Source organism: Lactuca serriola, chromosome 3, assembly GCF_051521515.1.
Source record: "Lactuca serriola cultivar US96UC23 chromosome 3, Lser_US96UC23_V15, whole genome shotgun sequence".
NCBI lineage: Eukaryota > Viridiplantae > Streptophyta > Magnoliopsida > Asterales > Asteraceae > Lactuca > Lactuca serriola.
This window is the reverse complement of record NC_136410.1, coordinates 177,878,316-177,892,044: the sequence shown is the minus strand read 5'-3', so window position 1 is coordinate 177,892,044 and position 13,729 is coordinate 177,878,316. Positions and strand designations below refer to the sequence as shown.

Here is a 13,729-nt window from a genome sequence, read left to right as displayed (position 1 = left end):
CTCGCCCATACAGATCAATGAACTTTCACTGATCAAGGTGCTTTGCCTTATGAAATCAAATGAGAACTCATAGAACTCACATGCATATTCAACTTAACTAGAATGGGCACAGAATCAAGAATATGTCAGCACGATAGGTTATCAACCTTAGGTTGTGTGCTAGTGATTACTAAAAGGATTATTCTCGATTGTCTCCTGAACCTTTTCAAGATCAGGAAGACTCCCACTGACCTCCTGACATATAAGATTCTCTGTCAAAGAACATTCCTTGACAAACAAATATTCAAGAGTTAGTGTGGGTTGTTATCAAGAAAAAACTTCATATAATTGGTCTTAGTTGGTCTTTGTTTTAACCAAAACATCACAACTACCAATTTCAAATGTGCAAAAGTAAGAAAACATTTCTACTCCACATTTCATGAGGTGTTATAAACCTACTTAGAACATGTTACTCAAGGTACAACTTGGAGTAACTAGATTATAACTCTAAAACTCGATTTTGAAATGAAGTATGACTTACCTTCTTGATTTAACCATTTTCAACAATACTTGATTCCGCTTCTTAGTCATATAAATGCAATAAGGTGTCCTTATAGGATCAATTGTGGCATGGTTCTAAATCATTAAGATGATCATAAAACATGATACTAAAGTACTCTTCTTTCCTTTCAGATTGGAGAAACTTGTATCTTTCTGCCCAGTGGATTTTTCTTATTCATTCTGTTATACTTTGAAACCTTTCAAGGTATCAGAATTATACTTAATCTAATAAGCATAACCATATTTACTAAACCAACAGTAAATCATGACAAATAGACTTTATCGTCCTTTGTGGTGGTTCTGACTTGTCCACATCAATGTGTACTAGATCCTTTAGTCTTTCTCTCGACTCACATATATATGTGAACAATGAATTAGTCTTAATTTCCCAAGGATCAAGATTATCATACATTAGACAATTCAAATCGCATGATTCCAAGTTTCTATCCAATTGAAACTTGGGTGATGAGAATCCTTCGTCACTTGGTAAATTATGGCAATACCACAAGTGATAAAACTAAGAATCAAATCCATTTTTCAACATTGCCAATAATAGAAATATAAACATCAATTTTCATAAATGTCATTGCAAGGAAATGTAAAATAAGAAAAAATTAAAATTTATTTTATTGATAAAATGCAGAAAAAATTATCCTTACAACGCAAATACAATTGAAAACTATGTTTCTAAATATTCCTATCCAAACTATCATAAATCCCAAACAGCAACTCAAAATCCTAATCATTGAACCATGTGATCGAAATCCATCTCTCATGATCAAACTCAGCTTACGCTTCCTTTAAGATTCCATCATTTTCTTCGATCCTACAAAACATCAAAATGTGATTAACACATCATGTAATAAAAATCTATAAATAGGAAGTTAATAAAGTTAGATGATGGATGTACCTGAAGTAGAGTCATACAATTTGAGTTTACCATCTCTTAGATCTCTCAGGTAATCTGGGCAGCTTCGCTTCCAATTCCCCTTCAATCGGCAATATAGACAGATGGACTATTCAGGAGTGACACATGAAACTATCTTAGAATTAGCCTTTCTCTTGCGGTCAAACTTTTCGACCTTGTCCGGTTTCCCTCCCTTGGGAGTCGAAACCATTTCTAGACTATCACCATTGCTATCACCAACGTCCATGGAACTTTGGGAGGTAGATCTTCGAAACGAATTTTCTTGACCAGTGCTCCAAAGGATTGCTGCTTCAGCAACAATTAGCAAAATATGTTAGATCTATGAGGGTCACGTCATGATCTGTTATATAGTAATCCTTAACAAATTGACTATACGACTCGGGAAGAAATTAAAGAACCAAGTCAACAGCCAACTCCTTTGGGAAAACGACACCCAACATTCCCAATCTGTCAATAAGCAACCTATTGTTTAGAACATGTGCACACATAGACTTTCCATCTAACTGTTTGCATGCCAATAGGGATTGAGTAACCTTGAACTTTTCAAGTTGATGAAATTATGGGTTAGGTAGAATCACTGGAGGAGGTGGAGGAAGAGAAGTATGATTTCCAGTTCCACCAATGCATGAAGAAGGGAATGATCTTTCACCTTGATCAACACATAGAAGATCATCTTCAAACGGAAAGCTTTCTCAAAAAGGATGAGGAAGACCACGGTTGTTTGAACTAGATATCTACAAAATGGAGAAATTCAAGTGAGTTGATTTAGATCCTTAGTATAACACCCAAATGACATATCAAGGCTAGGAACCAACACAATAATTCACAATTTGAAAGAGGGATGTCGTAATCTAATTGTAAATTATTTGAAAGTAGGTAAATGGCGATTTACCAATTCCACCACGAAAAAATGAAATTTTAAATGAATTAGGTTTTAGATTAAATTCCTAGATCTTTTGAGATTCATTGAAATTTTCAATGGCATGTTCAATCTCGATTATGCCCTTCAAGTTTGTGAGTGGGATACCGAGGATCACAAACAATGTGTGAATAACCATGCAAATTAGCTTGGTACTCTTGATGTCATTTATCACCTAATCGATGTGTTGGTTAACCACACACACTCCATTAATCAACGATAATTTACGAGCTGCCCATTTCCATCATTCATTAGTCCTAAATTAGTGTGTCGGTTAACCAAACACGCTCCACTAACGACCAATAAGGTGCAATGTGTAATTTCATGGGTTAGCATCAAATTCACATTTTTCTAAAGTAACTAAGATTGGGAATTTATAAAAGGTTTAGTTACTTTGTATATTCATTATACTTATTAATGAGAGTTTAATGTCCTATCCTACCCGTTCGTCTAATGACCCTCCGCTAGTCAAGAGTGCGGTGGGTAAGAGTGGATACCTAATGGCAGTCATTTTACAAGCCGCTTCCTTAAACACCCCTTATAGACCAGCTTTGTGAATGATGCCTACTAATGGTGAGACTGACTTTTCTTATACATATATAATATATTAGACTTTTAACTTGATATAGTATAAGGGTGTATTTTAAACTTTTAAAATACTAAGGTTTAATATTTTAATAAATTAAACTTTTAATATAATTAAATTTAAACCATATGATGGATTTATTATTTCTCTCTTTTAATTAAACACTTACTTAATTTTATTAATAAAATCCATAAGGGTGTATTTCTAAACTATTCAAAAATACTAGGGTTTAACTGTAGGGTTTCAAAGCACTTCATGGATGATGGCAATTGACCCCTTTGATGAATTCTAGGTTAAAAGCCCAAGACTTGTCTTTTCCCTATAAATAGTCATGTATTATTCATTATTAGGGTTAAGAGTGAGGCAAAATGTAGCCGCCACGGTGTTAGGTTTCTTATGTAGTGTTAGATTCTTTAGTCTATGCTTAAAGTGTAATTCATTCCTCATGTTTTCAATAAATCGAGTGATCATTCGATGTAATCTTCATATTTGTGTTTGTTCTTATTTTCCGCATCTTGTTCATCAAATCACAATTAGGGTTTTAATCCCAACAAGTGGTATCAAAGCGGGTCTTTGAAAATCTATTGATTTTTGAAGTATCGGTTCTTGATTTGATGATTTCCTGCACATATATTGAAGATTTTTGATGTTTCGACGTTTTGGAATCAAGATTTTTGTTCAAGCTACTGTTCATGAAGATTAGATTTTTGTTCAAGCTACTGTTCATGAAGATTTATGGTGTTCCACTGTTCATGGTATAATTTCGATCGATGTGTTTTTTTCTTATTTTCTTTTTTATCAGATCTAGTTTGTTACCCTAAACCATATCAACTAGCCCAATTGTTTTTTACCCACATTCTAGATCATTATTCATTCAGCCGATTTCATTCTGTTCATGTGTTCTTGAGCCCACTATTATCGATTACTGTTCATTGGTTTAGCGTTCTTTGAAATCATATATTGCAAGTCGACTCATCTCAAATCTGTGAATGTCGTATCTTGAAATTCTTTGTTCTTCTGTTCATGAATCGAAATTCCTGAACAATACCATTCTCAAAATCGATTTTGAGTTTCTTATTTGATTATATTGTCGATCTAATCTATCATATTCCAAAATCGATTTCTGTTTGAATCGCTAATTATTTTGTTCTTCTTTCTTGTGTTTTGTTCTTAACATCGATTTTGTTTGACGATTGATAATGATTTTTCTGAAAGTGAATCATCTCTTGTTATCATCGACTGTGATTTTGGGTCCAGAATTGTCCTTCAATGTTAATTGGGCATTCTTGTTGATAAATTGATTTTTTCTTAGAACCGATGATGAACAAACGAAGAACAGATGTAGTTTGTACTGATTTTTGATTGAATGTGATGTTTGATCTTTAAATCCACCTGTTTAGCCCAGAGATGGAGTTGATAAAAATTGATTTTGTTGTTTGGCGTTAATTGACTTCGGTTTTCTAATTGGAAACGAAGACAGAATCGACTCGAATGTCGATGGATCGGAATGGAAGTGTTCGTAAGTAGAACCATTTTCGGAATTGCTATCAAAACTAAATCGGAATAGAAACTTAATTCTTCACTCGGAATGAACCCGTGATCGGAACATTGTTGCCAAGCAGGTCTCGCAATCGGAATTTCTTTTGGAATCGGAAGTTGTTTCTTATACAGAATTCAGAATTCACTGTTGATCGGAATTATTTGGTTTTTTCAGAATTTTGTTTGACTTTGGAATCGATCTTCACGTTATGAGTTGTCGTCGCTGTTGTTAGCATTATAGAACAAATCGGGAAGAAGACTAAAGATTTACACATTTAGTCCCCAGATATTTGACAAGTGACAGCTTTAGTCAAATTTCTGAAATTATTACAAATAAAGGGGAATATGATGCAGTTTTACCATTTAAGTCCCCTAACTTTCAGCAACGTGACAGTTTCAGCCCATTATTCAAAAAATTTGCAAATTTGAGGGCTGGTGAACATTTTTGGATTTTTCAATGCTCATATTTTTTTGTGAACAGAAAATTATGGATTCCATCAAGTCTTGGCGGTTCAGAAAGTCGTTTTTCGTGACAACGACAAATTTTCACGACTTTTTCGGATTTTATACTTCATTGTATATATCATTTTGTCGCGGGGGAGCACAATAATTTTTATCCATTCAAGATCATTCTCATGACCATTTGAAGGCTTTATAATCACGTTTTCGATTATAAATCGGGAGAGAATTTGGTATGGCCATTTGAAATTGGTTTTGTGACTTTCTAAATTTGAAGATTTTTGATAAAGCTTGTGGTAGAATTATGAAGGTAGCTTTTACAGCGGAAGTTCTTCATCGAGCTCTGCTAAAGCTTTTACAGAGAAGTATCCTTTACAGCGGAAGTTCTTTATCGAGCTCTGCAAAGGACTTGTTATATCTCCGACTTCTTGTATTTTCTCGATCAAGTGGCATTACGAATCATAAAGTTTGGGTTGTTACATGATATTTTTTTGATGGCTTATATCATTAGCTTATTTGAAGATCATTGTGACTTGGAGGGGGAGCTCTTCAAAGACAATAAGTGATTCGGTTTCTTTGTTCTGAAATGGGTTTTTATGGCGGGTTTTGTTTTCATGAAGTTTAAAGACATTACTTCAGTGCTTGATTTATATATCCTAGAGCCCGTGTTTGAAGACTATTGAAGAATCAAGATTCGTCGATTGCTTCATATATTCCTCGTTGCAGATCTTTTTATTTACTAGATGCTTGTTTTGGAAGTTCAAGCATTGTCATCCATTCCATACTTTGAGGGGGATATTTCAAAGGACTCCATGGATGATGGCAATGGGCCCCTTTGATGAATTCTAGGTTAAAAGCCCAAGACTTGTCTTTTCCCTATAAATAGTCATGTATTATTCATTATTAGGGTTAAGAGTGAGGCAAAATGTAGCCGCCACGGTGTTAGGTTTCTTATGTAGTGTTAGATTCTTTAGTCTATGCTTAAAGTGTAATTCATTCCTCATGTTTTCAATAAATCGAGTGATCATTCGACATAATCTTCATATTTGTGTTTGTTCTTATTTTCCGCATCTTGTTCATCAAATCACAATTAGGGTTTTAATCCCAACATTAACCATTTAAATTTCTAAAATCAAAACCTTTTAATTTCAAATTTAAACTCTAAAACCAAAGGGGTGTATTTTAAAACTTTTTCAAAATAATAGGTTAAATTTCAAATCAAAATAATCTTATATTATCCAAATTTAACCAAATCCTTTAATTTTGATAAGGATATCACATTACCATTCAAAAAAATCGATTTTACGTAGTAAAAACAAAATATGATAACAATCCTAATCAAAACAAGATCTGGAAATCAAAAAACTAGGTAGAAAACTGAATTCATCAAGTTCACCCAACTCGTTGAGTTTAAAATGAACTCGTCGAGTTTCAGGCTCTGGACAGCAAAAATCGATTTTCTTCAACTTTGGACAGTTCACTCTTGCATCAATTCAATTGAAAAACACACTAGGCTCTGATACTGCTGTTAGGTTATGAGCATATCTACATTCCTATGTGATCATCCAACCCTAATTACTTTGGATCTAAGTTTTTCACTAATTGAACACGTAAATAGAACACCAAAGCAAGAACCCTAAGACTAGCATACAATTTTCAAAATTCATTAATAAAATAGGGTTAGATGATTACCTCACTTGTTATATAGTAATAACAAGATAATCCTTGAAGATCCTCGACTATTTAAAGCTTAGTGCCCCAAGTGTTGCACCTCTAATGGAGTCACAAACACCCAATGCAACAAGGATGAGAAAGAGAGACAAGGGTTTTCGGCCAGGGTAAGTATCATATGCTTGGAGCCAAAATTTCAAGGGTTTAGAGGGTTTTTATATGTCTAGGTTTCATAGCCTTGAAGTTAGACTTAAATAAGGAAATCCTAATTCTTACCTTAAGCCCAAAGCGACCCATGGACCTCCTTAACGAGCCCTTGGAAAAAATCTTATGGAGTTACCCATAAATTTCATCCACTCCACTCCATGAAGTCTTAATCCGAGTTTCACAAATGTCAATGATTTGCAAAACAGCCCCTCCATTATTGATCAGTTCCTTTAATCCCAAAACTAATATCTAATTAATTTCTAATTAAATACTACTTAATAATATGATTTCCAAATAATATTTTAATAAAATCATTTTGAGTACCAATTTATTATTACAAATAATAAATTCTACTCTCTCTCTCTCTCCACTAGTCATCCTGCCAAGTTGCATGAGTGAATGCAACTCAAAAGGACCATGCTACTATCAAATCAAGTACATAACAATTATAGTTATGGGCTTAAACACCTAATCCAACAACTTCTTCCTCATCACTCGACACCAAATCTTCTTTACTCTCCTCACTCACTAAAGACGTTTGATTTTTGTAAGCAAGGACTTCGAAAACCATCGGAATCGATGCTCTAGGATTTCTACGCTTAACTTATTTAATGGCTTGAATCTCTACTTCCATTAATTTCTCCAATTCCTCAAGCTTGTTTCCATCATCCATATTGAACACTTCATTTTGAGAATAGGCTTCCTTGAATCCATCTTCCACTCCAAAAGTCATCTCTTCATCTCCCACTCGCAATGTAAGTTTTGAATCGCATATATCCACAAACGGCTTCCAAGGATTATTGGGACATTTTTATCTTCCTTCATATCTAACACGAAAAAATCAATTGGAAAAACAAAATTTCCAATTTTTACAAAGATGTCCTCAATTATGCCTCGAGGATGAGTCACCGAATGATTAGCCATGTGAATAGTCATTCTAGTAGCATTTAAATCTGGAGGATTGAGCTTTTGATAGAAAGAGTAAGGCTTCAAATCTATGCTTTCTCCAGAATCGGCTAAAGCGTAAGTCTGCATATTATTTCCAAATTCATATGGAATTGTAAGGTGTCCTGGATCTCTTATCTTCTTTGGTATTTTTCCCATAATCACCATGGAACTCTGCATACTAAGGATCACTTTGGAAGTCTTCTCTAGTTGTTGGCGAGTAGGGTTGTGCATGGGTTGGTTTGGGTCGGTTTTGGACCCCAACCCAACCCAACCCGTAAATGATCGGTTTCTGGTTTTCAGAACCCAATGGCATCGGTTTCTGGTCGGTTCGGTTTCTCGGGTTCTGATATCGGTTTGGGCGGTTTCTCGGTTTCTTGGGTTCAACCCATACACTTATGGTTTCTCGATTTAAACCCATGGGTTTTGGGTTTAAACCCATTTTCCAGAAATGGAGCAATAAGTTAAATAATTCAAAAAACAATTAATTGAAGTTAAATACTTCAAAAAACATGAGTTTTACAACCAAATTGTCTATTACAACCAAACATACAATCAAACTACAGCACAAAGTCCGAAATTGTCGATTAGACGATTACAACCAAACACATTAACACACAATCACTAAAACACAAAGTCCGAAATAGTCAAATAGTCAATTACAACCAAAAGTCCAAAACACGCAAACACGAATCTTCAATCCATATCCATGTAAATCTCTTCACCACTTCCCCATTCATCTACAAACCAAAAAACATTAGTATTGATCAATGATTATTGAGCAATAAACTTGTGTAAAAGTATAAAATTAAAATAATTAAGTTATAAACCTTTAAAATTCAAGTAAAATCCTCATCCATGCAACTCCCTTGACCACACCCCAATTCCTCTACAAACACAAAACAATAGTATGTAATTAATTAATTATAAACATATATAATTACAAACTTATAATTATGTAAAAAATAGTAAAATATTTACCGCTTTCTATTGGCACCAACTTCTCTCGCGTCTCTTCCATATATAAATTCGTCATATTTTTAAACTGGTTATCAATTGAGGTGTCTCGTATCCAATCTTGTGCACAAATCAGAGCTTCGGCAGTCACATGTGTAAGGGAGCTTCTACTTTCATCAATCACCCTCCCGCCAGTACTGAATGTCGACTCTGATGCAACTGTGGAGATTGGCATTCCTAAAACAAGTTTTGCCACTTCAGAAAGTACAGGAAACTTTGTTGAATTAGATTTCCACCACCCCAAAATCTGGAAATCCTCCGCCCATTTTTCCATCCCATCTGATAAATAAAACTCAAGCTCTGTTTTATTAGCCCCATGTCCACGTTGTTCCATAAACCTTTCAAAATCGTCTTCCATATCAACTCCATGCCCAAAATCAAAATAACTAGGTGTAGAAGACGATGCACTCCTTGTCTTTTCACATCTTTCTCTCTCCGTCTTGTTCTTGAAGTGTTGAAACAAGTCCTCTAGTGTTTTGTTGACATGCTCCAAAATTGTTTTTGTTTTGGTAGAATTCTTACCATAAATCAACCCCAAGCAATACTCCAAATAACACATTTTGTTGCAGGGATTTTAACAGCAATGTGAAGCATGAAGTTCATGTTCTTAATGTTGTCCCAATATTTGTCGTATTTTTCTTTCATCGACTTTGCCATCTTTTTCTTTTTCTCGTCTGTGCTTGCACACATTCTAGTTATGCTTTCTTGCATTGTCACAAGTTCCTTAAAAAATATATTTACTGTCACATACTTGGACCCGGATATCTTTTTTGTGACATTGTAAAAGATCCTCAAATAGTCAATAAAATACCTACCAAAGCAATTAAACAATATCAGATTTCATAATTGAAGTAATATATATATATATATATATATATATATATATATATATATATATATATATATATATATATATATATATATACCTAGCAACCTCCCAATCGTCGGCATCGGGAGTCCTCACAACTTTCTCATTTCTTCTTCTTTTTCTCGTAGTCACTTCACCATCATCAACCTCACTTCCACAAAAAGTTTTAAAACCACTATCAATCGCAAGAAGCCTACAATACAAAATAAAATTCAATAAAAACATTAGTATGTAAATTATAAAAAAAAAATATATCATACTTAATAGTATATAAAATACCTATCAAATGCCGCCTCATACTTTTCAGCCGTCTCTAACATCAAAAATGTAGAATTCCATCTTGTGTCAACATCAAGGGATGGTTTCTTACTACAATTAATCTTCACTTTCTCAACACACTCTAGGAATGTAGCAAACCTAGCACCCGATGACCTCACATACTTCACAGTATTTCGGATCTTTGTGATGGAACTAAAATGTTCTTCTAACCCATCCCTAACCACAAGATTTATGATATGAGCACAACACCTCAAATGCAAATATTTGCAATCCAAAAAAGCATGGGGTCCTTAAGCATGGTCGCTAGATACCTAATTGCCCCATCATTTGAGGAAGCATTATCCATAGTCACTGTAAACACCTTCTCAATTCCCCAATTCTGTAAGCATTTGTAAACGAGTTTGCCTATGGTTACACCTTTGTGATTTGCAATGGGACAAAAGTTCAGAATTTTCTTTCTCAAAACCCACGTCTCATCAACCCAATGTACCGTTAAACAACTATAGTTAATGTTCTGGATGGATGTTCAAGTATCAGTTGTAATAGAGATGGTTTGATTTTTTAAAACATCCTTCAATTTATACATTTCTTCTTTGTATATCTGCAAACAATCCCTTGCAACAGTCCACCTTGAAGGCAATTTAAATAGAGGTTGCAAATCCCGTGAATATTCCCTAAATCCTTCATCTTCAACTATACTAAAAGGTTGATTGTCTTTGACACACATGCGGGCTAAGGAATTCCTACATTTCTCTTGGCTGAAGGAATGAACTTCCAAAGAAGTAGCCCCCGAGTCTCCTACTTTTTTGAAACTCAACACAGATTGTTTTTTCGTATCACTAACTTTTCCTTTAGGGTCATAAACAAGAGATGTTGGACAATAAAGTCATAAATGATTTCCCATTGCACTCGTACCGTTTTTCTTTGAATTTGCACACATCATTGTTGAACAATATGGGCATTTCACTTTCTTAGCACCCTTCTTTACGGCATCTCTATCAAAATGTTGCCATACCCAAGATACTCTATGACCACCACCCTTATTATCTGCAACTACTTCATCATCTCCTTCATCTAGATCAAGATCAATATCAATGGTTTGGGGAGCATCAACATCAACAGTTTGTGCATCTAGTTGAGACATTTCCATCTACATAGAAAAAAACAATCACCAATCCATATGTAAACCAAAAAATTTCAGGAAATAAGAAGCTTCAGTTCAACACTCTATATGCAAACAATAAGATTCACATCTTTCAGAATACAATGCATCAAATTGATTATTTTGATATCAACATTTCACAGCAATAAACTGAATAATAATAATAATAATAATAATAACAAAAGGAAACTCATATCAACATTTCACAGCAACACATATCAGAAATCAGGAAAACTGATAACAAAAGGAAACTGATACCAACTTACCAAGACACCAACAATTTCCAGAAATTAGGAAAAAAAACGAACACATATGACATATCAAGCAAAAAAACCGAACACAGATCAGGCAAAAAAAATGAAGCAGACAGCAACTTCTCACAAGCGAAATTCATAACATAAACACACATAAACACAAGATTCTATATAAAATCAGAAAAATTAGGAAGAACTTAAACAATTATAAAGTTAAAAAAATAAACTCTTTGGTGCTATATATTTTGGGTCGTAAGGGTGTTTTTTGGGTTTGGGTTGTTGCCGATGGTAGCAAGCAGCAATTGAAAATGAATTTAGAAAAAACATTTACCGTATTTGACGATACAGAGGAGTTGCAGGTCTCGTTGATGGCGTCGTAGGTTTGGGGCTCCGTTACAGGTCTCATCGGAGGCTCGGAGCCTCAGATGTGTGCGACTGCTGACTGTTCGAGAGTTGAGACTGCGAGTGTGCGATCGATTGAGCGCCTGAGGAGTGACGAGCTTCTTCACTTCAATGGAGTCTCGGTCTCTCGGAGATGCGCCGTTTGTGCCTTTGCGGGAATGGCCGAATGGGGGGTAATGTGATTGCGAGTAGGGCAAAATGTAAATGAGATACGTAAACGACGAAGGGCTTCTTTTATTCATCTTTATTTTTTTAATATACATGTATAATTATATATATATAATAAAATGGGCAGTAAAAATCATCGGTTTTGCGGGTTTATAGGTCAGTTTCTCGGTTTTTAAAGAGGGTCGGTTTCTCGGGTTTATTGGGTCGGTTTCTGGGTAAAAACCGAAACCGAACCCGAAAAATCGGTTTTTAAAAATTTAAAACCCTAACCATCGGTTTTGATTCGGTTTTGGTTTTTTCGGTTTCATTTTCGTCGGTTTTTTTTTGGTTTCTCGGTTTCTTGGTTCGGGTTTGGTCACCCCTATTGGCGAGTGTCGAGTAAGTCTTGAAGAAACTTTGCATATTCAGGCACTTATGCCAAAGATTCAATAAAAGGGGTATTAATGGGAATACCCTTAACTTGATTCATAAATTTTAAATGTTCTTGCTCTAGTGGGTGAATTTTAGCTCAAGAAGGAAACGGTAGCGGAGGGCGAAAAGCTGGAACATCAGCTAAATTTTTCTGTTCAGACTGGCCCCACATCGTGAGAATGGGATCCTCACGTCGTGAGATCGGTAATTCAGCAACAATATTTTTTTCAACTTTTGATTTTTGTGGTTGTGGTTTGGGACACTTTGGCTCTTCTTCTAGGCCTTCTAGGAACTTAGAAATAGTATCTTGTTTAGTATGGATGACCATGACATGCGATTTTGGTTTTTTATCGGGAATTTATGGAGATAATCTTTCATTAACCAATGTAGTTAATTGACTAAGTTGAGCTTCAATGTTTTGGATCGATGCTTGATGGTTTCTAAGTAAAGCTTGTTTTTCTCTCATTAAAACTTGTTGGTTTCTTATTTCCGCATCGGTCTCATCATGCTAGATAACATGGACTCTAAATCAACTTTCTTTTCCGGTTGCGGTTGCTCTTTTTGGTAAAAGCCTCGGCCAGTTTGCCTAAATTTTTTGACTTTTTTCTTTTTGTATTCATTGTATGGCAACCATTCTTTCTTTGTCTTCCTCCAATCTTCATCGTATTTTTCTCCACTTGAATAACACACATGAGCTTTCTTATTCCCGTTCTCGTCCAAATGGCAATCTTTTGCCAAACGTGGACCATTGCATCTTTCACAACCCATAAGAATAACATGTATGGATTGGTCTGTTTTTGTCATTCTCTGGTCCATATTATTTAGCATAGCCAAATCAGCTCAAAAGTTCCACTCCTAATTCCTTTAGCACCATCATGTCGAGGATTATGATACTCACGCGAATGGTTAGAAAATTCTTCAATTAGCTCCTTGATTTCACCGGGATTTTTCTTAGTTAAAGGTCCTTGAGAATCAAGGAGTTGCCTTGTCATCACATTTACCACATCAAAGGAGATTGATACTTCTTGTTGCTCATTTAAATTGTTTTGGGGACAATTTATTATTAATCCTTTGTATCACTCTCATGCTTCGTAGGGTGACTCACCCGGTTGTTGATCGAAATTTGCTATGTCCTTCTTCAGTTTAGAAACTTTAGAAGGTAGGAAAAAATGTTCTAATAATTGTTCACGCATTTATGGCCATGTAGTAATTGCACTAGGTGGAGGTGCCTTTAACCAATCCTTAGCAACTCCTTTGAAAGTGAATGGAAGCATTCTCAATAACATCGTCTCTCGTGGAATGTTCGGGATGTTGAAGTAATCAGCGATGTCATTGAATTCATCAAGGTGTTTGTAATCATCCTCATAATCTTTC

The 13,729-nt window shown here is 35.0% G+C and overlaps 1 protein-coding gene and 1 non-coding gene across 2 annotated transcripts; one reads left to right on the top strand and one right to left on the bottom strand.

The window, feature by feature from the left end:
* Window positions 1–8,734: 8,734 nt before the first annotated feature.
* Window positions 8,735–9,370, bottom strand: LOC145095903 (zinc finger BED domain-containing protein DAYSLEEPER-like). Its single transcript, XM_079033715.1, has one exon. It carries the CDS (start codon window positions 9,368–9,370, stop codon window positions 8,735–8,737), a length of 636 nt encoding a protein of 211 aa, XP_078889841.1.
* Window positions 9,371–13,393: 4,023 nt separating this feature from the next.
* LOC145096479 (small nucleolar RNA R71) lies at window positions 13,394–13,500 on the top strand. The gene has a single exon (XR_013703885.1). It is a non-coding gene; the product is annotated as a small nucleolar RNA R71 (small nucleolar RNA).
* Window positions 13,501–13,729: the final 229 nt, after the last annotated feature.

Bases quoted from the DNA above. Each gene is read 5' to 3' on its own strand.
- LOC145095903 (XM_079033715.1), bottom strand. From the start codon at position 9,370: ATGTGTTATTTGGAGTATTGCTTGGGGTTGATTTATGGTAAGAATTCT.